Consider the following 23019-nt stretch of genomic DNA (forward strand, 5'->3'; position numbering starts at 1 on the left):
CAGATACAGAAGAAAAACATTTCGGATCCTGGCTCTTTAGAGCTTGCTCCTGCCCCACTTTAAATCAAAGGGATACTAAGAACACAAGCAGAGCAGGGAAAATCACAGGGCAGCTTTGGGTACTGGATTTCTATGGTAAATTCCAATTTCTGTTAAAACGGGGCAACATAATTTACTCTTATTCTCAAAGGGCATTGGATCTCTCCAACTGTAAATATTGAAAACTGTACAGTTGTACCGTGGATCTTGAACGCCTTGGCTCCTGAACAAATTGGCTCCCAAACGATCGAAACCCAGAAGTGAGTGTTCCAGTTTTCAAATGATGTTTGGAAGCTGAATGTCTGACAGGGCTTCCACAGCTTCCTGTTGGCTGCAGGAGTTCCCTGCAGCCAATCAGAAGCCACACTTTGTTTTTCGAATGTTTTGGAAGTCGAACAGACTTCAAGAACGGATTCCATTTGACTTCCAAGGTACGACTGTGCTGTGTAAGAATACCTTTCAAAACTGGTACCTGCCAGGTTCCTAGTACAGTCACATATTTAATTATAGAATTGTTGGAGATGGTTTAGCAAGGATTCCAGATTTAACTTTGGGGTTCAAGAATTACTGAAATTTTAAAAATGTTTTTAATAAGGCACAGTGAAGTAACATAATACTGTAGATTTTCATGATTACGTTGGAGAACCCTATCCCTTTTCCAGCAGTTCCAACACATTGCAATCTTTTGCTGTCATAAATGTTTCCCGAGTTTTAAAATTCACTTACTGTACGATACACAAATACTCTGAGCTTCTTTCCTCCCAGGGTCTCCAAGAACTGTCCATTGTAGAGGTCATTCAGGCCAATTTTCACTTTCAAAATGTGATTCTGCAGAATCAATCTGAGGATCCTCTGGTCCGTAGTTAAGACGTCATCTAACAGTTTGGATAGAACATAACGCCTAAATTAGGTTTCGTTCATGTAGTTTTACATATAATCTCAGATATAATGGAAAATGTTATCCACCTCCATTCAGCTTCGGCCTCGTTCTTTCACATCTGTTATTTACCCAAAAACCAACAATTGCCTCTTTTTAAAGCATGCAATAGTTTGCATGATGCATTGTCCTCCACTGAATTCAGATGCGTGAAGAACTATTTGAGTAGTCAAATAAATGCATAGGTGCGGAGAAAGACTGTGTGTGGAGGGAGGCCCTTTAACTATGTCTCTGGCATAGTGATGGCAGTAGTAGGTTGGGATGCACTGACAGTCTTTTCTCTTGGTCAAGACGAGCCTCATTATCCCATATCTGTACCCATCTGGAGCCACTCCAAGCTTGGTTGTGGATGTGGTTCAGTCATAGACATAACTGGGAATTTGGGGGAGGGGAAATTCTCTCTCTTGCTCTTACTCTTTTTAAAGCAAGTCCAGACACTTCCATACCAGGAATTTGAGTCAAATGTTACTGTCCTCACAGGCTGTAGTAATGACAACTCAGTCAGGCCAGTCTTGGTGCATATATATGTGTGTGCATCAGAGAACAGAGCAACAACTCTCCTCCTCCAGCATTTGTGCTTCCACCAGCAGTTGATAAGACTGGCTCCTCAGGAATGCCTCTCCCTCTGAAGCCATGAAAGGTAAAGGTAAAGGACCCCTGGACGGTGAAGTCCAGTCAAAGGCAACTATGGGGTTGCAGCATTCATCTCGCTTTCAGGCTGAGGGAGCTGGCGTTTGTCCACAGACAGCCTTCCAGGTCATGTGGCCAGCATGACTAAACCACTTCTGGTGAAACAGAACACCGTGATGGAACCCAGAGCACACAGAGCCGTTTACCTTCCCGCCACAGCAGTACCGATTTATCTACTTGCATTGCCGTGCTTTCGAACTGCTAGGTTGGCAGGAGTTGGGACAGAGCAACACGAGCTCACCCTGTCGTGGGGATTTGAACTGCCGACCTTCTGATCGGCAAGCCCAAGAGGCTCAGTGGTTTAGACCACAGTGCCACCCACGTCCCATAGCATGGAACTACCAGGAACTCACTCCTAGCCATGGAGGTCCCATGGACTTCCAGCAACAGGTCTCACAGAGCTATCTTCTTGTATTGATCAAGACTTATTTGTAGAGCCTGAGCATCCTAAATCTATCAAGGGGATTTCAGTTCAGTGATTATAAGTAGTTTCAACTCTCTCGTGTTGGACTTCTTCACAAAGTTGTTGAAGAAGATATTTAAGATATCTCTTAAGAGTTATTTTTTGTGCCAACAAGTCTGTCGGTCTACCTACCAGAGAAAGCCCCATTCACTGGAGCTAGCAAGGTATATTCTTCTTCTGGCTTTAAAGCTGCGGCCAAGCCAACCTGAGACACCAGGTCTTTGAAGGTGGTTTGTTGAGGACCAGCAAGCTCTATAACTTGCTTAGCTGAAATTGAGGAAGAAATGGGTGGACATTAGGTTTCGCTCCAAGACTCTCACCAAGCAGACAAATATTTTTAAAAGGATACACAAGGAATATCCATAGAGTTCATAAATGGGTTACTTCTTCAAAAGAGACAATTAGTTGAGACTACCTGCCTATCTATTCCAGGGGTCAATTAGTACTAGAGAAAGTGCATAGGATTGGAAGTCGCCTGTGTGTCACTCTCAAGTCAAATCTTAAAAAATGTAGTATAAACACAGACAACTGGGAAACACCGGCCTGTGTGCGCTCCAATTGGAGAACAGCCGCTACCAAAGGTGTCATGGGGTTTGAAGACACTTGAACTCATGAAGAAAGGGAGAAATGTGCTAAGAGGAAGGCACTCTTGGCAAACCCTCACCGTGACCAACTCCCGCCTGGAAACCTATGTCCCCACTGTGGAAGGATCCAGAATTGGTCTCCACGGTCACTTATGGACTCACTGTTAAAACCGTGTTTAAGGAGGACATTCTTACTCGGCTATGAGTGATCGCCAAAGAAGAAGAAGACTCACCGGAGTCAGGAATAAGCACTTGGTCTACTAGATGAATGACACCATTGCTTGTCACAATGTCTTTTCGCTTCACCATTTTGACGCCATTGATTGTCAAGCTGTCGCCATCACAGCCAACTTCGACGGTATTGCCTTCCAAGGTCTCGTAAACACCTCCACTCATGATGGCTTCAGAACACTGGAGAGTATTCAGAATGTGGAACTTCATCATAGCTAAACAGGGGAAAGAACAGAAAGGACTCAAATGAAACCTGAGGAGATGCTGCAGCCATCTAAAACTGGTACGTTTTAGAAAATACAATGCCATTATAAACAGTTACTGTAATGAGTTTTGCTTTCGTTTTGTCAATAATGACATTCATTTCCACTAGAGATCGGAACATAACAACATTCTTAACTATTTAGGGGGAAAGAGAGATTCCCACACACCTTTAGTAGCATCCATATTGAAACATTTGCTATGTGCTTGCTCTAACTAGCAAAGTGAGTATGGACTGCACTTGAACAAGACCTTATATGCCTTTGGACAAGGGCTTAGCCCTTCAAATGTACATTTCATTGTGAGTTTTATTTTGTGCCTTGCAACTTATTACATTAGAATCAAAATCATGAGCAGAAAAATAGCAAAACCATTAAATAGCACATGTAGCTAGGGATATTTAGAACACATATTTAAACTGTTTCATTAAAAAAAAACTTGTGCATTATCTCTCTGGTGGCAATATGTGACATGAATCAGTAACTTGCTGTTGTGGGGGGGGGGGGGCAGAGGAAGAGGCAAAAGTTGCCAGTGCTGCTTATTTCAGACAGTTCATACTGAGGCGCCAGAACGGTGCCGGTTTCACATATCAATCTCTTAGCCATTCCTGCATTGCAGGGGGTTGGACTAGATGACCCTTGGGGTCTCTTCCTTTTTTAAAAATTAATTTTTTAATTAATTTACAACAAAAACAAAACATACATTGTTTTCACATTCAAATTTTTCCAAATCTTTCTTTTTGAACTTCCTTCAGCTTTTCCATAAATCTTTCGTAGTCATTCTTAATTTACGCATTTCCTTTGTTTATATTGTCATTACTTGAGTCTTTTTCCTCTATTCCCTTTTAACAATACATCTCACATTTTCACAGTGCTCTTTTGAAACCCTCTAGCGTTATTTGACCCTCACTTATACTCTCCAGATATTCAACAAATTTTCCCCAGTCCTCTGTAAACTTTTGGTCTCTTAAATAGACCCTTGGGGTCTCTTCCAGCTCTACAGTTCTATGATTCTGTGATTCTACTATGTTATGCAAGAATCTCAAACCCAATCGCATTTGGCCATTAACCCTACACCAAGGGTCAGCAAACTTTTTCAGCAGGGGGCCGGTCCACTGTCCCTCAGACTTTGTGGGGGCCAGACTATATTTTTTGGGGGGAAATGAACGAATTCCTATGCCCCACAAATAACCCAGAGATGCATTTTAAATAAAGCACACATTCTACTCATGTAAAAACACCAGGCAGGCCCCACAAGTAACCCAGAGATGCATTTTAAATAAAAGGACACATTCTACTCATGTAAAAACATGCTGATTCCCAAACCGTCTGCGGGCTGGATTGAGAAGGCGATTGGGTCGGATCCAGCCCCCGGTCCTTAGTTTGCCTACCCATGTCCTACCACGTTCACACCGCAGGTTTCCCAAGTAGCAATGCAGTTCTCCTAATGAGCTGTCACGACCCAAACATACTATGATGAACTCAGCATCTGAATTCAAAAGCAGAAGCCACAGGAGAAAGCAATATGCAGCAACCCCACTAGCCCCTGTGTGGCATAACAAGTCTTCGTCCAGTTTCTGAACACTGTGAGGGAGCCAGGCTAATGAGGTTCTTTGGACAGGGAGACCTATAGTAGGGAATTTTAAACTTGGTTGTCTCTCAGCAAGGCTGTTGAAACTATTCTAACCGTTGCCACTATCATAACATAATAATAGCTCTGGATTATAATAATAGGTTATTACATCTATCATGACTGTGAAACTCACGAGCCCTTAATCAAATAATATGATCCCTATATTTAAAATGTGAATAGGAGACCAATATTTGACCTGAACCTTTATTTACAGTGCACTTAAAAGAAGAAGAAGAAGAAGAAGAAGAGTTTGGATTTGATATCCCGCCTTTCACTCCCTTTAAGGAGTCTCAAAGCGGCTAACATTCTCCTTTCCCTTCCTCCCCCACAACAAACACTCTGTGGGGTGAGTGGGGCTGAGAGACTTCAGAAAAGTGTGACTAGCCCAAGGTTACCCAGCAGCTGCATGTGGAGGAGCGGAGACGCGAACCCAGTTCCCCAGATTAGGAGTCTACCGCTCTCAACCACTACGCCACACTGGCACCACCACAGCGATGATCTAAGATATTTTGGTTCCTGAGGAAGGAAGTTCAAATTCCCCCTGCAATTGTAAAAATGTAATAAGCACACTAATTGACACCTAGCTCTGCCTCACAATAGAGGCTGCCCTAAAAAAGCAAACACCAAAAAGTGGTCACATTTCTCTTTTTGCTCCCCAACTTATTCCTTTTCGATGGACAAAATAGGCTAGTGGCCAGTCAGTCGGTAACCATAGAATCAATTTTGTCCCCCAACCACATCTACCTATTTTAGTGTGAAGCGACTCCCTCATTTTTCTTTAAAATATCAGTGTGCTTCTGGTGCACTGTGATAACATGGAAAAGAAAGCTTCACTCTTCCCTGCCGTTTATGCAGCATTTTCTGCGGTGCCAAGTGGGGTAATTGATCTAACAGGCCAGTTGGGAATTCCCTCCCGGTAAGACGGTTCTCAGCTGGCATGCGGCAAAGGTGTTACGAGAGAAGCGGTAAGGCTAAAGGCATTTCCAGCTTTTTCCTGCCAATCTTTAACAGGCGCATGGTCCCACTGAGATAAAAAACCAACTGGAGAGAGTTATAAAATCGACAGCCAGACCAACAACTAGACCTGACGCCTAGGTAAACTGCCAAGGCACTTCTCTAACTTAAACATCTGACTTTGTAGTTTCTCTTCCTTACCAGAAATTTCATTTTTTTATCAGGGACAGTGCTTTGGTCATGGTCAAAAACCCCTCAATTTGATTTGGAAACGGCTCTGCTAGAGAATTCTCATGGGAGAGGTTGCTTTCTCCTCAGAGAGTTCTAAACTGATGTCTTACTTGAAATATCAGGTTTCTTGAAAGACCACTTCCTTCCAAATGTACCTTTTTGAAGCTTAAGAAATCCTGCTCCAGGTGAAGTCAGGAAGGTACCGTATTTTTTGCTCTATAAGACTCACTTCTTCCCTCGTAAAAAGTAAGGGGAAATGTGTGTGCGTCTTATGGAGTGAATGCAGGCTGCGCAGCTATCCCAGAAGCCAGAACAGCAAGAGGGATTGCTGCTTTCACTGCGCAGCAATCCCTCTTGCTGTTCTGGCTTCTGAGATTCAGAATACTTTTTTTCTTGTTTTCCTCCTCCAAAAACTAGGTGCGTCTTGTGGTCTGGTGCATATTATAGAGCAAAAAATGTGGTAATTATGAGCGATACAACCTTTCTGGTAGTGGCACCCTGGGTATAGAATTGTCTTCTCAGAAAAGTTTGCCTGCCACCCTATTTTTGATCAGGCAAACCTTTCTGTTTACTCAGGCCTTCAAAGCAACTTAGGTAACCTGGATCTCTGAATTTATAATTTTGGGACAATTGTGCTATTTTTGTTGCTGCATTTTTTTGGTTTTGGATTTTAATGCTGCTATAAAAAGGTAAAGGGACCCCTGACCATTAGGTCCAGTCGTGGCTGACTCTGGGGTTGTGGTGCTCATCTCGCTTTATTGGCCGAGGGAGCCGGTGTACAGCTTCCGGGTCATGTGGCCAGCATGACTAAGCCGCTTCCCGTGAACCAGAGCAGTGCACGGAAATGCCGTGTACCTTCCCGCCGGAGCGGTACCTATTTATCTACTTGTACTATAATGTGCTTTTGAACTGCTAGGTTGGCAGAAGCTGGGACCGAACAATGGGAGCTCATCCCGTCACGGGGATTCGAACCACCAACCTTCTGATCGGCACGTCCTAGGCTCTGTGGTTTAACCCACTACGCCACCCGCATCCCAATGCTGCTGTGGTGTATTATTATTTATTAAATATGAATTAACATCCTTCATCCACAGATCTCAGGGTGATTCACAATATAAAACGTGTAGTAAAAATAACAACAGCAGCAGCAAACCAATAATTCTCCCTCCCACAACTCATTTAAAAAGGGCATCGGATGTCAATCGACCAAAGGCCTGGTTGAAGAGGAAAGTTTTCGCCAGGCACCTAAATGAGTATACTGAAGGTGCCTGGAGAGCTTCCCTGGGGAGAGCATTCCACAAATGGGGAGAAAAGGCCTGGTCTTGTGTTGCCACCTTGGGACCTCTCATGGAGGTGTAGGTTAGTTCATATGGAGAGAGGCAGTCCTTGAGATATTGAGGTCCTGAGTCGCTTATTTCTTAGTTTCAGGGTTTTATTATTATTACTACAGTAGTACCTTGGTTCTCAAACACCTTGGTTCTCAAATGCTTTGGTTCTCAAACTCCAGAAACCCAGATGTGTGTTTTCCGGTTTTCAAACCATTTTTGGAAGCTGAACATTCAATGCGGCTGTTGGCTGTTGTTTCCGGGGCACCTGCACCAATCAGAAGCTGTGCCCTGGTTTTTGAACATTTCGGAAGTCAAACGAACTTCTGGAACTGATTAAGTATGGCGCTTTTGTTTTTGCTATTAATTTTGCATTTTTGTTTTTGAGGCTTTTTCAAGTAAATTGTTTTTGTGACTGTGTGGAACCCAGTTCAGATTGATTGACTGTGTGACTGTGGAAATGGCTAAAAGCCCCGCATCCAAACAAAGACTATCATCAGTGCAGGTAAGAAACAAAAAATAATTTTAACTTTTATCATCTAAAATATTGTCTTATTTATTTTATAGTACAGTACATTGATTATTGCTTTCATTTTATGGATCAATGGTCTCGTTAGATAGTAAAATTCATATTAAATTGCTGTTTTAGGGGTTGTTTTTAAAAGTCGGGAACGGATTAATTCGTTTTGCATCACTTTCTATGGGAAAACGTGCCTTGGTTTTGGAACACTTTGGTTTTGGAACAGACTTCCGGAACGGATTAAGTTTGAGAACCAAGGTACCACTGTATTATTATAAGCTGCCCAGAGAACTTTGTGTTATGGGGCCACATGCAACTGCACCAAATAAACAAAGAAATTACACATACATAGTTAGACGCCAGGGGAAGGTGAAGGTTATGACATGATTAAAACAATTGGAGCAGAAATGTTATTTTCAGTCAAATGAGATTGTCGTAAGCTTATAGGAGGAAGATAGCATTTGAGAGATGGTTTCTAGTGAGCACTTCCAGATATCCTGTTGCTAAAGCTGAGCACGACTCCCTCGAGATCCTCCCTTTCTTTTTCCTTTGACATATGAAGCGGGGGAAATTCTTACTCCTACACTGTCTATGTATCAACTGCCCTTTCTTAATGAGAAGAACAGATGCAAGCTGTAACTTGCAGTAACCATTAGCTGTAAAGATTCTAATGGGACTTCCCTTTTCTTTTATAGAATGTTTATGGGATACAAAAGTATACCATTTGAGCAGTTCTGAGCACATTTCAAATGCAGGAAGTTTCATTTACTAGAGCTTAGTTGGTGAGGTTTTGTATCCTCAGCGGTCGCACCAATTACACTGAAAGGTGCTGTTACAGCTTTCTCAGTTTCATCTGCTCAAAGCATAATAGTACATAAGGCATATTCAAGAGCTGGGGCTGTTGTGAACATTAACGTCTCATTGCTGCTATTATTTTCCTAAAAAGGGCAGGTATGAAAAGTTGTCTTTCTAAATAAGTTGAAGCTGACCACATGTGTTCTAGGTGCAGTTTTTCAGATACCCATAATGTTGGGTAGAAAAGATGTGGGAAGACATGGAGAAACCTATCATCATTTACCTAGTAACTTACTTCAAACTCCTTACAGGCTTACGCAGCAATGGGCTAATGGAAATACAGTGGTACCTCGGGTTAAGTACTTAATTCGTTCCGGAGGTCCGTTCTTAAGCTGAAACTGTTCTTAACCTGAAGCACCACTTTAGCTAATGGGGCCTCCTGCTGCCGCCGGAGCACAATTTCTGTTCTCATCCTGAAGCAAAGTTCTTAACCCAAGGTACTCTTTCTGGGTTAGTGGAGTCTGTAACCCGAAGCATATGTAACCTGAAGCGTATGTAACCTGAGGTACCACTGTACATTTATGTGATAAGCTGCAAATGCAAGACACTGATGACACTGATAGTTTGGGAACAACTTGCAGAAAGGTAATGAAAGGAGGATAAGTAGCAGAAATCCCCCCCCCCCTATGGAGGGGTCCTCGTCCTCAATGGGTTCATCCACACTTTCACTTGACCCCTACTTTGATTGTATTGTATGCCAGCAAAATCCCCCCCCCCCCAGTTTTGAGAGCTTTTCTCATTTTTTCCGCAGCTGTGCCTTGCAAAAATCTGATCTCGCCCGCTGAATTGAAGATTGGCTGAGCAAAATCTCCCTTCGGATTTTTTTGCACATCTGATAAGGTTCATTTCAGCAGGTAAAATTGGATTTTCGCAAGGCACAGCTGCGGAACAGCGAGAAAAGCTCTCAGACCTTGGGGAATTCATTGGTACACAATACGACCAAAATACTGGTCAAGCAAAAGCAGGAATGAGCCCTGAGTTTTGAAGAGGAACAATCCGAAGAATGTATTGGGCTGTGCTGCTGCAAATGGGAGGGCAATACTCCTGGCTCCGCTACAAACACAGCAGACTCAACAGCTATTTATTACTTATCTAGGGTTGCCATATTTAAAACAGTGGAAATCCAGACCGAAACGTTGTTGAGCTTTTTGGGCAAAAGGGCAACATATGGCAACTCTAACTTATCTCACTTATTAGAGGCAGTTGCCGTGCCTCCTGGAACAGAGCTGGGTTCAAAATAATTGAACATGGACAATTTTTTCATACTTATTTACAGCAAATGGTCTAACATGGTGGGAGACATATCATGTTCTTAACTATTGCTTTCCAAAGCTGTGAAATGGATCGTCTCTTTTTCTTCTCCCACAATATCAACTTTACAGAAATACCTTTAGCAGCAACCTTGTCGTTCATAATCCTGTTTAAGACTCCACGTGGAAGTTTCTCAAAAGCTTCGTTGGTAGGAGCAAAGAGTGTGTATTGCCCAGGCTTCCCAAGAGTTTCCATCACATCTGATGCCATGGCAGCAGTCTTGGAAAGAAAGAGATGCCGTTATTAAGCACCTTGATATTTTAGGTACAGAAAAGCAATATTTTAAATGAGCCGAGTACTGTAATACTCTTCCCATGGCCACTTAAGACCAGTATTTTTTCATAGTCACCGGATTGGGCAACTCATAATATAATATGTAAGCATTATAGAGTTGTTTTCCTAGATGTATACTCACAAAAGCAGGAACACTTAAATGCCTGCATTGCAAAGAATCTCCCCCTACCCCATGTGCTCATTTGGCTACTCAACAATTAGCTAGAAAGCCAAATACATATATTATATTTACATGTATTTTTTTGGTGTGTGTGTATAAAAGGTAAAGGGACCCCTGACCATTAGGTCCAGTCGTGGCTGACTGTGGGGTTGCGGTGCTCATCTCACTTTATTGGCCGAGGGAGCCAGCGTACAGCTTCCGGGTCATATGGCCAGCATCACAAAGCTGCTTCTGGCGAGCCGGAGCAGCACATGGAAACGCCATTTACCTTCCCGCCAGAGTGGCACCTATTTATCTCCCTGCACTTTGATGTGCTTTTGAACTGCTAGGTTGGCAGGAGCAGGGGCCGAGCAACGGGAGCTCACCCCGTCGCGGGGATTCGAACCGCCGACCTTCTGATCGGCAAGTCCTAGGCTCTGTGGTTTAACCCACAGCGCCACTCGTGTCCCAGTGTGTGTGTATATCTATAAATAAAATTAAGGCTGCCATAGCACAGCTCCCATTGGAGTATTTGTAGTGGCTCATGCCAATCCAGGATTTGCACAACAGCACTGGCCATGGAATGGGAGCTGGGAGGGCAGAACACGGAGAGCAGAAAATAATGGGAGAAGCTGGAAGAGACTGGGGAGGGTTTCTTTATAAAGAAGTTTTTAACATGGAAAAATAGCAGGCAGGTGTCCAACACAAAAGCTAACATCAAAAAGCTAACTGTGTTAGATGTGCACTTAAATCAGGATGCAGCAACTATCAAGGCTAAAGGCTAAAGGACGTTCATAATTACGAAGGAAAGCTTACTCTGAGAGATGAAAGATCATCTTCCACGTCAAGGAAGTCTTGAATGGTATTTCCAACAGGGGTCAGCACACGGTCGATGACATGCACAACACCATTGGTAGCAATTTGGTTACCATGGATGATTCTAGCGCAGTTAACCGTAACAACCTGCATTTGAAGAACGATGCCAGAGAATATTAAGCACAGAACTCGCTGGCAACCAGAAGATTATCGAGAAAGCGTTACACATTTCTTTATGCTTCTAGCGCCTTTATGGGATGTGTGATGAGATGTCTCCTATAAAACAATCTGGAAAGAATCTAGCTAGAAAGCCACTCCCGACATAGAGAGGGGGTGGGGTTGCGGGCTCACGCCCACGTCTGCACCATCGCGGGGCTACGCAGCCCCGCGGGATTCCCCGGGATTCCCCTTCATTTGAATAGGTTTCCCCCCAGCCAGCCAATCGGCTGGCTCAGGGGGCGGTCCTTAGCCCCATAAAAGGACGGGGCAGCCCCTGGCTCGCCCCTTTTTCTCTCCCGCAGCAGCAGCCTTTTGGAGCTTACTCTTCTGCCGCTTTCTGCCACTTTGGACCTTCCCCTCAACCGCTTCGGGACTCAGACGGACGGCGCTGACGGTGGCCGAGCATCCACGAGCTGCTTCCGCGCTCGTCAGGTTTCCTTCGCAGTGCTGCCGCGGGGTGCTTTTGGCGGTGTTTTCCTATATTTCCCGGCTGTTTCTACTCTTCCCTTCTGGGCTTATTCCTTAATTCGCTGCTATCCCCTGCAGTTTATTTCTTGTACTCTCTTGCGGGCGGCTGCTCACGTGGTCCGTTGCAGCTTTACTTCCGTGAGGGCGCATCGGCCGTCAGCGATCGCGGTTCACGGCGGCGCAGTCCGGGGCGTTGGGGGGGTCTTTTTGTCGGGTTTTCCTTGGCGTGTTGTGGGCAATTTCCATTACTTAACTCAGCTTATAGCTGCACAGGGTATTAATCCTGCGGGATAGGGCGCGCTGTGGCCTGCGAATTTCCCCCTATATGTTCTAGCCTTTATACCTTACACTCTTTGTGTTGCATTCGCTAATTATACTGGGGATATTTGGATTCCGAGCGGGGTGCCTTTAACGCGTTCACTTTATTGACTGAGATTGCGCCAGCGACGCACAGGGCCATAGCGCTCCCGTAGCTTCGGGTTGCCACGGCGACGACCCAGGGGCGGTCTCGCTCTCACTGCAGAGCCACGTGTTCTCGTCGCAGCGGCCATCGTGAGGGCGCAGAGGGCGCCGCCATTTTCTTTTTTCACCGTTTGCGTTTCCCTTAGCAGCCTCTCACTTAGTTAGTCGATCGCTTAACTTATCAAAAACGGTGCTTACGGACGCCAGGGCGGCTGCACTCGTTGCGACGGCGTCGCGCTAGGGGTGCCCATTAGTCGCAGGACCACGTGGTCCCGACCCGGCGGCCATTTTGAGTGTGGGCAATTCGCTACAGCGGCAGCCATCTTACTTGGGGCAAAGGGCGCCGCCATCTTTGAACACCCTTGGGGAGGCCGCGTCGGCCATCTTTGAAGAGGGCGAGGCAGTGCCGGCCTGATTTTACCCTTTTTAATCGCCTTTAATCATCAGGCCACAATATTATTTGACTTACAACCAGTTGATAAAGAACATAGAGGCCTGCTGGTATAGTAATACGCAATAGGCTAAATAATAAATATATAAATAAATACATTAAAATAAATAAATAAATAAATAAATAAATAAATAATAATAAATAAATAAATACATAGATATATATATATATATATAAAAAAAAAGAAGAAGAAGAAGAAGAAGAAGAATCGTGAATAAATCTTTAGGTTGAGAGCATACACTTAGCGGATAATTAATAGTAGCAATAGTAACAATTAATAAACAAATAATTGAATTGATCATTAAACTGGAATAAATAAACAAACTCATAGTAGGAGTAGTAGAATCGGGTTACGGGTTAGTGGAGCCATCTGATGCAGTGTTAAAGCGGTTCATCAAATCCAAACTCATCTGCTCCTCCGCATTTTGTGGCAGTGATAGTGCGGTTTGTCAAATCCAAATCCTCCTGCCCTATATTAACAGTAGTGTGCGGTGACTGCTGATCGTCATCTTTGCTTCATCACTGATAATGGCGAACAGGGGCGCTTCCAGGTCGAATCAGGCAGCCGGGGCTTTACTTCCCACAGCCCAAGGCAACCCTCAGGCTTTAGTTCAACTGTTTACTGCAATCCAGAATTTTTATGCGCATTGTGGGCCCCAACCGGCCCCTACCGCAGCTATAGTGGAGTTGTCGCAAGACTGCATCCCGGACACCCCTTCTAGTCAACAGGACTTGGTAAGGCCCTCTACCTCCACAGCGGGTCCAACCCAACAGGGTGGAGGCCACTCAAATCGCCCCCAAACACGCTTGCAAACCGCGCGGGCCCAGAGTGATAGGTCTTCCTCCCAGAAGGTTAGGGCCGCACCACAGAAGCCTAGGGCTGCTGCAGGCAAGTCCAAGTCATCTCGGTCTGCCCCCCGGGCTCCGGCACAGGAGGATATTGGGGTACCTAGTGTCTTTCAGGAGCCGCAGCGGTGCCCATCAGAGGTGGCCTCTTCGGAGGAAGATCTGCCACCACAGCAGGCGGCTGAGCCAGCTGATGACCCAGACCACCAGGACCGCTCATCCAGGGGAGGTAAGCGGAAAGCTAAGAGGAAGCACGTCGCAAAGAAGAGCAGAAGAAGGGACACTTCAGAATCTGAGGATTTCACAGGTACATCTTCTTCAGATAGTGACAGCGATGTTCCCATGGAAACTTACTGGGGTGAGGGGGAGGATACGGGAGCCCCCTTGTGGGTCCACGAGAGGCGGGCCAACTCCCATCGAAGGAAATTCAATGGGACGCTTGAGTGGAAAGATGGGTCCCTTCTAGAGGATACCAAGAAGTCCACTCACGCACCAACTGACTTCATCATAGGCAGTCACCTCTCTAAGAGGAAGAGGGATAAAATCCTCAATGGAGACTATGTGGACATGTTCTCCCTGCTGCCCCCAGTCCAAACCAAAGGCAAAGGGGAAAAAAGGAGGTATCAGGGTAAGAAAAGGTATAGATCCCCCCGGGTGGAGCGCACCTTCGAAAATTGGCTCAATGGGTATCAGGTTTTTATGGGAATAGTGCTGGGGGGCTATCCTAAGAGGGGCATGCATCTTGCATCCTACCTGGCACATGTACGAAGGGCCCGGGAGTTAGCTGGCGATGAGGCAGCCATTGCTTATGACGAGGATTTTCGAAGGAACGCCTCACAATTGTCATCCACGCGATGGGATCAGAAAGATAACAACCAATGGTTGGAGCACGTGGGCCCCAACATTGAGAAGAAACCCCACGAGGTAGCTAAGGCGGGTAGGGTGGATCCTAAGCGTCGCAAGCAATGTTGGGATTATAACAAGGGCACATGTCAGCGCACCGCCTGTAAGTACTTGCATGAGTGCGAAAAATGCCTGGGCGGTCACCCAGCCTCTTCCTGCTATAAAAACAGACAGCAGCCCTTTCGTGGCGGTAGGGGGCACCCTCAGCAGGGAAATCAGGGTGCCCCCGCCAATGCCCCAAACACCTCCCGTGGCGGAGCTGGGACCCGTTACTGAGGTTTCCCAGAATCTGTCACAATGGCCTTCAGCGATTAACCCTTCTTTGACCCTGGCCCCCTCTCCGATTAAACTGCAGGCGTTAAGACCCCTTTTAAATCATTACCCAGACAAGCAAGCGGCCCTCTTATTAGAGAACGGTTTCTCCCAGGGCTTCAGAATTCCGGTGGCCTTCGCCCCCAACTCCAACTGCCCTCCGAATCAAAAGTCAGTGCTTGAGAGGCCGGACATCGCCTTGAAAAAGATTCAAAAAGAGATTTCGGCGGGAAGGGTGGCTGGGCCTTTCACCTTACCCCCTGTAGTACAGCTGCACATCTCGCCTTTGGGTATAGTCCCTAAGAAGGCCCCCGGGGAGTTCAGGATGATTCATAACCTCTCCTATCCCAAAGGTGCCTCAGTTAACGATGCTATACCCCAGGAGCTATGCACAGTAAAGTATGCTTCGTTTGACCAGGCCGTAAAGCTAGTTCGGGGCTTTGGTAGAGGTGCCTTCTTGGCGAAGTGTGACATCGAGTCAGCATTCCGCCTCCTTCCAGTCCACCCCAGCGACTATCGTTGGTTGGGCTTCAAATTCATGGGTCTGTTCTTCATAGACAAGGCGATGCCGATGGGGTGCTCCATTGCCTGTTCAGCCTTTGAGGCCTTTAGTACTTTCCTAGAGTGGGCTTTTAAATTCAGATCGGGTGTAACGGGTATCAGTCATTATTTGGATGATTTCCTTCTTGTGGCAAGGAACGCAGCCGACTGCTTGTCATCATTACAGGCCTTCAAGGCCTTGGCGGAGGAACTGGGCGTTCCTCTCGCGGGGGAAAAAACCGAGGGCCCAGTCACCACCCTGACTTACCTGGGTATAGAGCTCGACACGGTGGCCCAGGCCTCTCGGCTGCCTGCAGACAAGTTGGTCACCCTTAAGGGGATTATTTCTCAGCTTCTGCCCCTCAGGAAGGTCACCCTTAAGCAAATCCAGTCCCTCCTCGGTCATCTGAACTTTGCATGCAGGGTGGTCTCCCCAGGGCGCCCCTTTTGCAGACGGCTAGCCAAGCTGTCAGCGGGCTTAAAATCGCCGCACCACAGGGTGCGCCTCCCTAAGACAGTAAAGGCGGACCTCCAGATTTGGCTTCACTTCCTTGACGGATACAATGGTATCTCCCTCTGGCAAGATCACATGGCCCTGCAAACTGATTTCCAAGTGCACTCCGACGCGGCAGGCTCCCTGGGCTTCGGGGTTTACTTCAGGGGACAGTGGTGCGCGCAGCGTTGGCCCTCGGACTGGCAAGGCAAACCTATACTCAGGGATTTAACTTTCCTGGAATTCTTCCCCATAGTGGTTGCAATTCACTTGTGGGCAGATCATTTTAGAAACCGCAGGGTCTGCTTCTGGACAGATAATCAAGCAGTGGTGTCCGTGCTGAACAGGCAATCGTCCCGCTCCCCCAGGGTCGCGTCCCTCTTGAGGTTTTTCGTGTTATCGTGTCTTCAGCTTAATTTGCACGCCTCTGCTAAATTTGTACCTGGTGTCGATAACAACATTGCGGATGCTCTGTCTCGATTCCAGATGGATCGCTTTCGCACGTTAGCGCCGGATGCGCAGCCGCTGCCGCAACCGTTTCCGGAGCATCTCTGGAGTATTGGCAGCGAGAAGCTTTGAAGGGAGTACTATCGGCTATCGCACCATCAACCTTGAGATCCTATAGCAAGGCCTGGTTGGATTTCACGGCATTTCGCCAAAAGAAGGGGTTATTCAAAATAGGCAGGGCTCCAGCGCAGGCGGAGGTCATAGAATACCTAGTTTACCTTCGTGACCTAGGCAGGGCCCCCAAAACGCTAAATATCCATTCCGCTGCAATATCATTCTTTTCAAAAACCTTGTTTTCCTGCGACCCATGTGCACACTTTGTAGTGAGGAAGATGCTCGAGGGCTGGCGCAGGGCCCTGCCCCCTAGCCAAGATCGTAGGAGACCGATAACCCTGGGCCTTCTTACCGAAATTCGCACAAAGCTCAGAACCATCTGCTGGTCTCCCTACGAGGCGAGATTATTCTCTGCAGCCTTTTCCTTCGCCTTCTTCGGCGCCCTGCGCATAAGCGAAGTGGTTTGTGAGGAACAGCCGGTTGGCACCCCTAAGGGCCTCCGCTTAGGGGACGTTGTCATGGGTAGGGATGAAGTTTTGCTGAAAATACGCAGCTCCAAGACTGACCAGCTAGGCAGAGGGGCCACTATCCGCTTGCAAGCGACCAATAAGGTCGGCCCCTGCCCAGTGAAGGACGCCAGGAAGTACCTGTCTGTGAGGCAAAACATCGGGGGTCCTTTCTTCATACATGCGGACGGGTCCCATTTATCCAAGCACCAGTTCACGAGAGTGATGCGCAAGGCGATCGCGTCCTTGGGGCTCCCGCCCGATAATTTTGCCGCACACTCCTTCCGCATTGGGGCCGCAACCACGGCCGTCCACATGGGCTTACCGGCAGAGCGTATTATGGACCTTGGCCGGTGGAAGTCAAACGCGTACAAGGGTTACATCAGGAAGTCACGTTAATGCCCCCTCCCCCCCCCCTGCGTCACACGCCCTTCCCTTACCTGGTTCTCTCGCTTTATATTTTCAGGTACTGGTTTGGTGCGCCTGTGGATCGTGGGCCATAGCATCGTCCACTGGGCCAAGCTGAGATCATACGCTACCGGTTGGCGAGCCAAGTTATATCCCCCTGGCAAGGTTAAGGTCGTGATTTCGTGGGTGGCTCGGCGGGGTATGCGCTGGCAGGAATTCCTCCCGACGGTGTCCAATAAAATTGCTGCGGAGGGCGCTCCTGATGCACTCATCGTCCAGTTAGGCGAGAACGACTTGGCATATAGAAATGCGGTTGACCTTAGGTGGAATATCATTAACGACCTGGGCGTGTTGCGGGATGCACATCCAACCTTGGACATCATATGGTCATCCCTTTTGGAGAGACGTTGGTGGCGCGACGCCACAGACCAAGTGGCGGTCAGCAAAGCCAGGAGATTGTTGGAGCGTGCGGTGGCTCGCAAAGTGGTCGCTATGGGCGGTCGGGTTATTACCCACCCGGGCATCCGGTTTAGCGACGAGGCACTATACCGTGGGGATGGCGTGCATCTTTCCGATGCGGGCAATGACTTGTGGTTAGCTGACATTGCGCAGGGGGTCAGGGATTGGTTACAGGTATGATGAGGGTATTGGCGGCGAGCTTCAGCTCGGTGGCGGTTAGGCATTGGCAGGGGTATTGTCATGCAAATCGGTTGGGGGGGAGGAGCGCCATCACCTCCCCCACTTCATGAAGGGTAGTTCGTTAAAGGACTCCGAGGGGCGTCGCCTCGTCCGAAACCTACGGAGGCTAGGGCCTAAAGCGCCCCCCCGAGCGGTAACCCCTGGGGGGGCGCCTACGGATGTACATCTCGGGGGGCTCCCCCTGTTGGTGTTTAACCCTTCCCGGTCAGACCGGATAGTTGGTTAGGGCCAATGCCTAAATGCCAATACCTCTCTTACCTGTAATCAATAAAGTTGTGGCCATTTTCGCCCATTAACCTTAATTCTGTTGTCTGTGTCTTTATTTCTACTTATGCGGGAGGGGGCGGGTCTTGCCACGCAAAGCCACTCCCGACATAGAGAGGGGGTGGGGTTGCGGGCTCACGCCCACGTCTGCACCATCGCGGGGCTACGCAGCCCCGCGGGATTCCCCGGGATTCCCCTTCATTTGAATAGGTTTCCCCCCAGCCAGCCAATCGGCTGGCTCAGGGGGCGGTCCTTAGCCCCATAAAAGGACGGGGCAGCCCCTGGCTCGCCCCTTTTTCTCTCCCGCAGCAGCAGCCTTTCCCACCCTCCCTCCCTTTAGGTTGCCCCGTTTTTGCTATGGGCTTCGGCTGGTCGCCGCAAGGGGCCTGGTAGGAGTTTTTCCATTTGGCTAATTGGCTATATTTTATGAAGCCTCGTGGTTTTTTCGCCTACCTCGTAGCAAAACGTCACAACTTCCCGGTAGTGGCGGTTAGGCATTGGCAGGGGTATTGTCATGCAAATCGGTTGGGGGGGAGGAGCGCCATCACCTCCCCCACTTCATGAAGGGTAGTTCGTTAAAGGACTCCGAGGGGCGTCGCCTCGTCCGAAACCTACGGAGGCTAGGGCCTAAAGCGCGCCCCCGAGCGGTAACCCCTGGGGGGGCGCCTACGGATGTACATCTCGGGGGGCTCCCCCTGTTGGTGTTTAACCCTTCCCGGTCAGACCGGATAGTTGGTTAGGGCCAATGCCTAAATGCCAATACCTCTCTTACCTGTAATCAATAAAGTTGTGGCCATTTTCGCCCATTAACCTTAATTCTGTTGTCTGTGTCTTTATTTCTACTTATGCGGGAGGGGGCGGGTCTTGCCACGCAACACACATTGCAATGAAACTTGTACCAGATACATTTCATGTCCTATATTTGGTAGCAATAATGTTTTTAAATTCTTTAAGGTGAACATACAGAGCGAAATTTAACACTGTGTTAGTAGCCATTGTTTTTAACCTGCTGATAGTTTGGTACATCTTTGGATTTTGTAAAGTGCCTTGAAATCAGTGATTAAAAAGAATAAATAAATAGCCATGTCTGACTTGATTGCAGCAGGACCTTAGGTCAACTAACTGAAGCTGCAATCCTTTACCACTTCCCTGGGAGTATGCCTCACTGGGACTTACTTCAGAGTAAACATGCATGGATCACTGCCTTCATAGATCACTGCCTTGCCGTGGCGAAGGGGCTTGAATAACTCAGAGAAGCTATGAGCTATGCCGTGCAGGACCACCCAAGATGGGCAGGTCATAGTGGAGAGTTTTGACCAAACGTGATCCACCTGGAGCAGGAACCGGCAAGCCACTCCAGTATCCCTGCCAAGAAAACTCCATGGACAAAGACAACTTTGACCAAACTGCGGGAGGCAGTGGAAGACAGGAGTGCCTGGCATGCTCTGGTCCATGGAGTCACAAAGAGTCAGATACGACTAAACGACTAAACAACAACTAACATGCATAGAATCGTGCTGCATCTCTGGATCCCACCAAACACCTATAAAAATGAAATTCTATCTAGAAAGTTGAAGTTTACAGCTCTTTCCAAGTTTAGAGCCACATTTATAACATAAATATCACATACAACATTACAATGTCCTCTATTCCAGGGGCTAAAGTTCATGGTACTATATAAGAAAAAGGATAACTAAACAGACTTACACCATTGGGGTAGTGATTTATATGCAGTTTTTGGTTGTCGTACATAGACACCAGATCCATGCCATTCCTGAGGTCCTTTGTTAACATGCGCTTGTTTACCATGTGGTTATGGAGGGCATTGTACAGTTCGATGTTTACATTTTCAATCAGGCCTTCGTGGATTTCCTAGGGGAAGAGATTCAGTTAGACTTTCCATGGCCATCATCCCAGTCAGCCTGATATACACCAGATTACTCTGTTACAAGTGAAATAATCCATGCTAATGTTTTTTTCATGCTAATATTCCCTTTGGCAAGCTACAGTACTTCATTTAGCATCCAGCTGCTAAGCTTCTAAGTTTCTTTCATTTGAAAGTACCGCGGCTCCATGAATTACAACATTCATTTATTCGTGAAGTCTTGGACATCTTGTCTTCTTCCACATCCCCCTTTGCTTTTCCTTACATGTTACCCACTATTCCACAAACATTTTTCCACATTATTTGTGCAGCCAGCATATTCTGTGCCTCAAACCCGAATAAATTTGCAGAGCCTTTCTGGGATCAAAAGGCCATTTTCAGCACTCCTTGCCATTTGTCAACCCAGCCAAAGTTCTTATCAAGCCCTATACTGGGCCTTCATCTTTGATCTCCTGATCTTAACCTATGGTCAGGTTCTTACGTTTACAGTTGTACCTCAGAAATCGAATGCCTTGTGAGTTGAATGTTTTGGCTCCCGAATGCCGCAAACCTGGAAGTGAGTGTTCTGGTTTGTGAACGTTCTTTGGAACCCAAACGTCAGTCACAGCTTCCACGGCTTCTGATTGGCTGCAGGAGCTTCCTGCATCCAATCGGAAGCCATGCCTTGGTTCTCGAATGTTTAGGAAGTCGAACGGACTTCTGGAACGGATTCCGTTTGACTTCCGATGTACGACTGTATTACTTTGGTGGCCTGGGAGCCAAAGTGGTGTTGCTGCTGCTTCCTCTACCACTGGGCAATTTGAGATGCCCAAGACCACACAGGTGGTATTCAACATTGTGCTAAGGCAACTGGTCTACCAGAGCAAGCAGTTTGACTTCCAGACAGAACAATTTCCCATTTCTTCCCTACACACTCTGTTCCTGACACCTGCCCCCCGTGAGCCAATCTGAGGAGATGGGGGGAGTGGAAGTCCCTGTTGCATAAGCAGAAGTCCTTGCACAGGACTTAGGTTTAATAATGCCAAGGGGCAGCACCTTTCAGTGTTTCCTTTTCTCATTGCCCAGAAGCACCCAGAGCAATAGTGGGAGGTGACCTAGAGCTTTCTAACACCAACTGTTGTGTGGCCCATATAAAAGGGCTGTTTGTTGCAAAAACGTCTGTACATTTTAAATTACTATATTAAAATAAACTGCCTCGGAGGATTTGCTGAATTTCCCCCCAGGTTCTCCCTATACATTTGTAAACCTGGCAATATCTTCTACCCTTTAAATCAGGGCTAGAAAACCTGCAGGATGCGAAATTCCCCAATACGTTTTAAGAGGCCCTCCAAACAAATTTGTCATTTTGTAAAAATAGATTTTTTAAAATAAATGTTTTGATTGCTTCTATGGGACTCCTGAGCAATGCCAAAATGTTTTTTTGTGACCCCAAGATTTGTCACACACACACACATAGTAAGAAATGTTTTTTTACTGACCACTCCCACCTATATGTCCCCTCCTGTGATCTGGTGATACCAAAAGGTGTTTTGACCCACAGCCTTGCAAGACCCAGACAAAGATGTCCTTTGATTTTTTTTAAAAAATGGCCATGCCCACATTCACACATAGTCCCCTGAGGGTTGATTATACTGTAGGTTGATGTGGCCCCTCCTTTAGGCTAAAGGCATTCAGTTCTTTCAGGCTAGTCTGATATGCCCTTCATTCTGAACTCGAAATGGACCTTCCGTATGCATTGGCAGGGGAAAATAAATGCATACAGGGCCCCACCACAGTCATATGCCTGAAATATTATAGTAATCCTCCCTGGTTTTTCCTTGTAGCAAGGATTACACAAATCACACACATTGATTTCTCTGTACATATTGAGTTGGAGATGTGAAGGATTCATATGAGCATCCATGATCCAAGTTTTCAGCGCAGATAACATCTCCCAGATGGAGGATACTATAAAAACCCAATGTTCTGCCCCACACACCTGCAACACTAAACTCTGGTACACTTAAATTGGGTAGTTTATCTCAAATTTATGTTCAGCAGCTGAGTGTTACTATTTTCCCCACCAATAATTAATTTGTATAACTTGGATTTAAAAGGTAAAGGACCCCTGACAGTTAAGTCCAGTCGTGAACAACTCTGGGGTTGTGGCACTCATCTCGCTTTACTGGCTGAGGGAGCCGACGTTTGTCCACAGACAGTTTTTCCGGGTCATGTGGCCAGCATGACTAAGCTGCTTCTGGCGAAACCAGAGCAGAGCACAGAAATGCTGTTTACCTTCCCGCTGGAGCGGTACCTATTTATCTACTTGCGCTTTGATGTGCTTTCGAACTGCTAGGTTGGCAGGAGCAGGGACTGAGCAATGGGAGCTCACCCAGTCACAGGGATTCGAACCACTGACCTTCCAATCAGCAAACCCAAGGCTCAGTGGTTTAGACCACAGCACCACCTGCATCCCTTGCATAACTCGGATTTATATATCCATAAATCCAAAAGCACTTGAAGCATTTTTTAAAAATCCATTCTGAAATACGTACACGATCCAAAGCATCCCAGGCTTCATTGCTTGGTGCAAACATTGTATAGGAGCCAGGTCCTTCAATCTCTTCTCTCAGTTTTGACATGTCAGAGTAGCGTTGAGTGGAGGTCGCTCCCACAATGCCCAAAGTACCATAGACATGATCGATGGGGGCAACTGAAAAAGACAAGAAACAAGCACACTG

The 23019-nt window shown here is 46.8% G+C and overlaps 1 protein-coding gene across 31 annotated transcripts in view; it reads right to left on the bottom strand.

Annotated features, from left to right (window-relative positions):
- POSTN (periostin) overlaps positions 1-23019 on the bottom strand; it is a 59673-nt gene that overhangs the window by 28630 nt on the left and 8024 nt on the right. For all 31 annotated transcript variants that reach the window (XM_083419727.1, XM_083419708.1, XM_083419707.1 and 28 more), the window contains exons 4-10: positions 22834-22991; positions 20122-20286; positions 11283-11429; positions 10111-10252; positions 2947-3159; positions 2262-2396; positions 766-914 (exon numbers count right to left, since the gene is read on the bottom strand). In XM_083419727.1, the coding sequence (XP_083275853.1) occupies positions 766-914; positions 2262-2396; positions 2947-3159; positions 10111-10252; positions 11283-11429; positions 20122-20286; positions 22834-22991 (1109 nt within the window). The remainder of the gene's footprint in view (positions 1-765; positions 915-2261; positions 2397-2946; positions 3160-10110; positions 10253-11282; positions 11430-20121; positions 20287-22833; positions 22992-23019) is intronic.

The sequence above is a fragment of the Podarcis tiliguerta genome, assembly GCF_965153285.1.
Source record: "Podarcis tiliguerta genome assembly, chromosome: 17".
Lineage (NCBI taxonomy): Eukaryota > Metazoa > Chordata > Lepidosauria > Squamata > Lacertidae > Podarcis > Podarcis tiliguerta.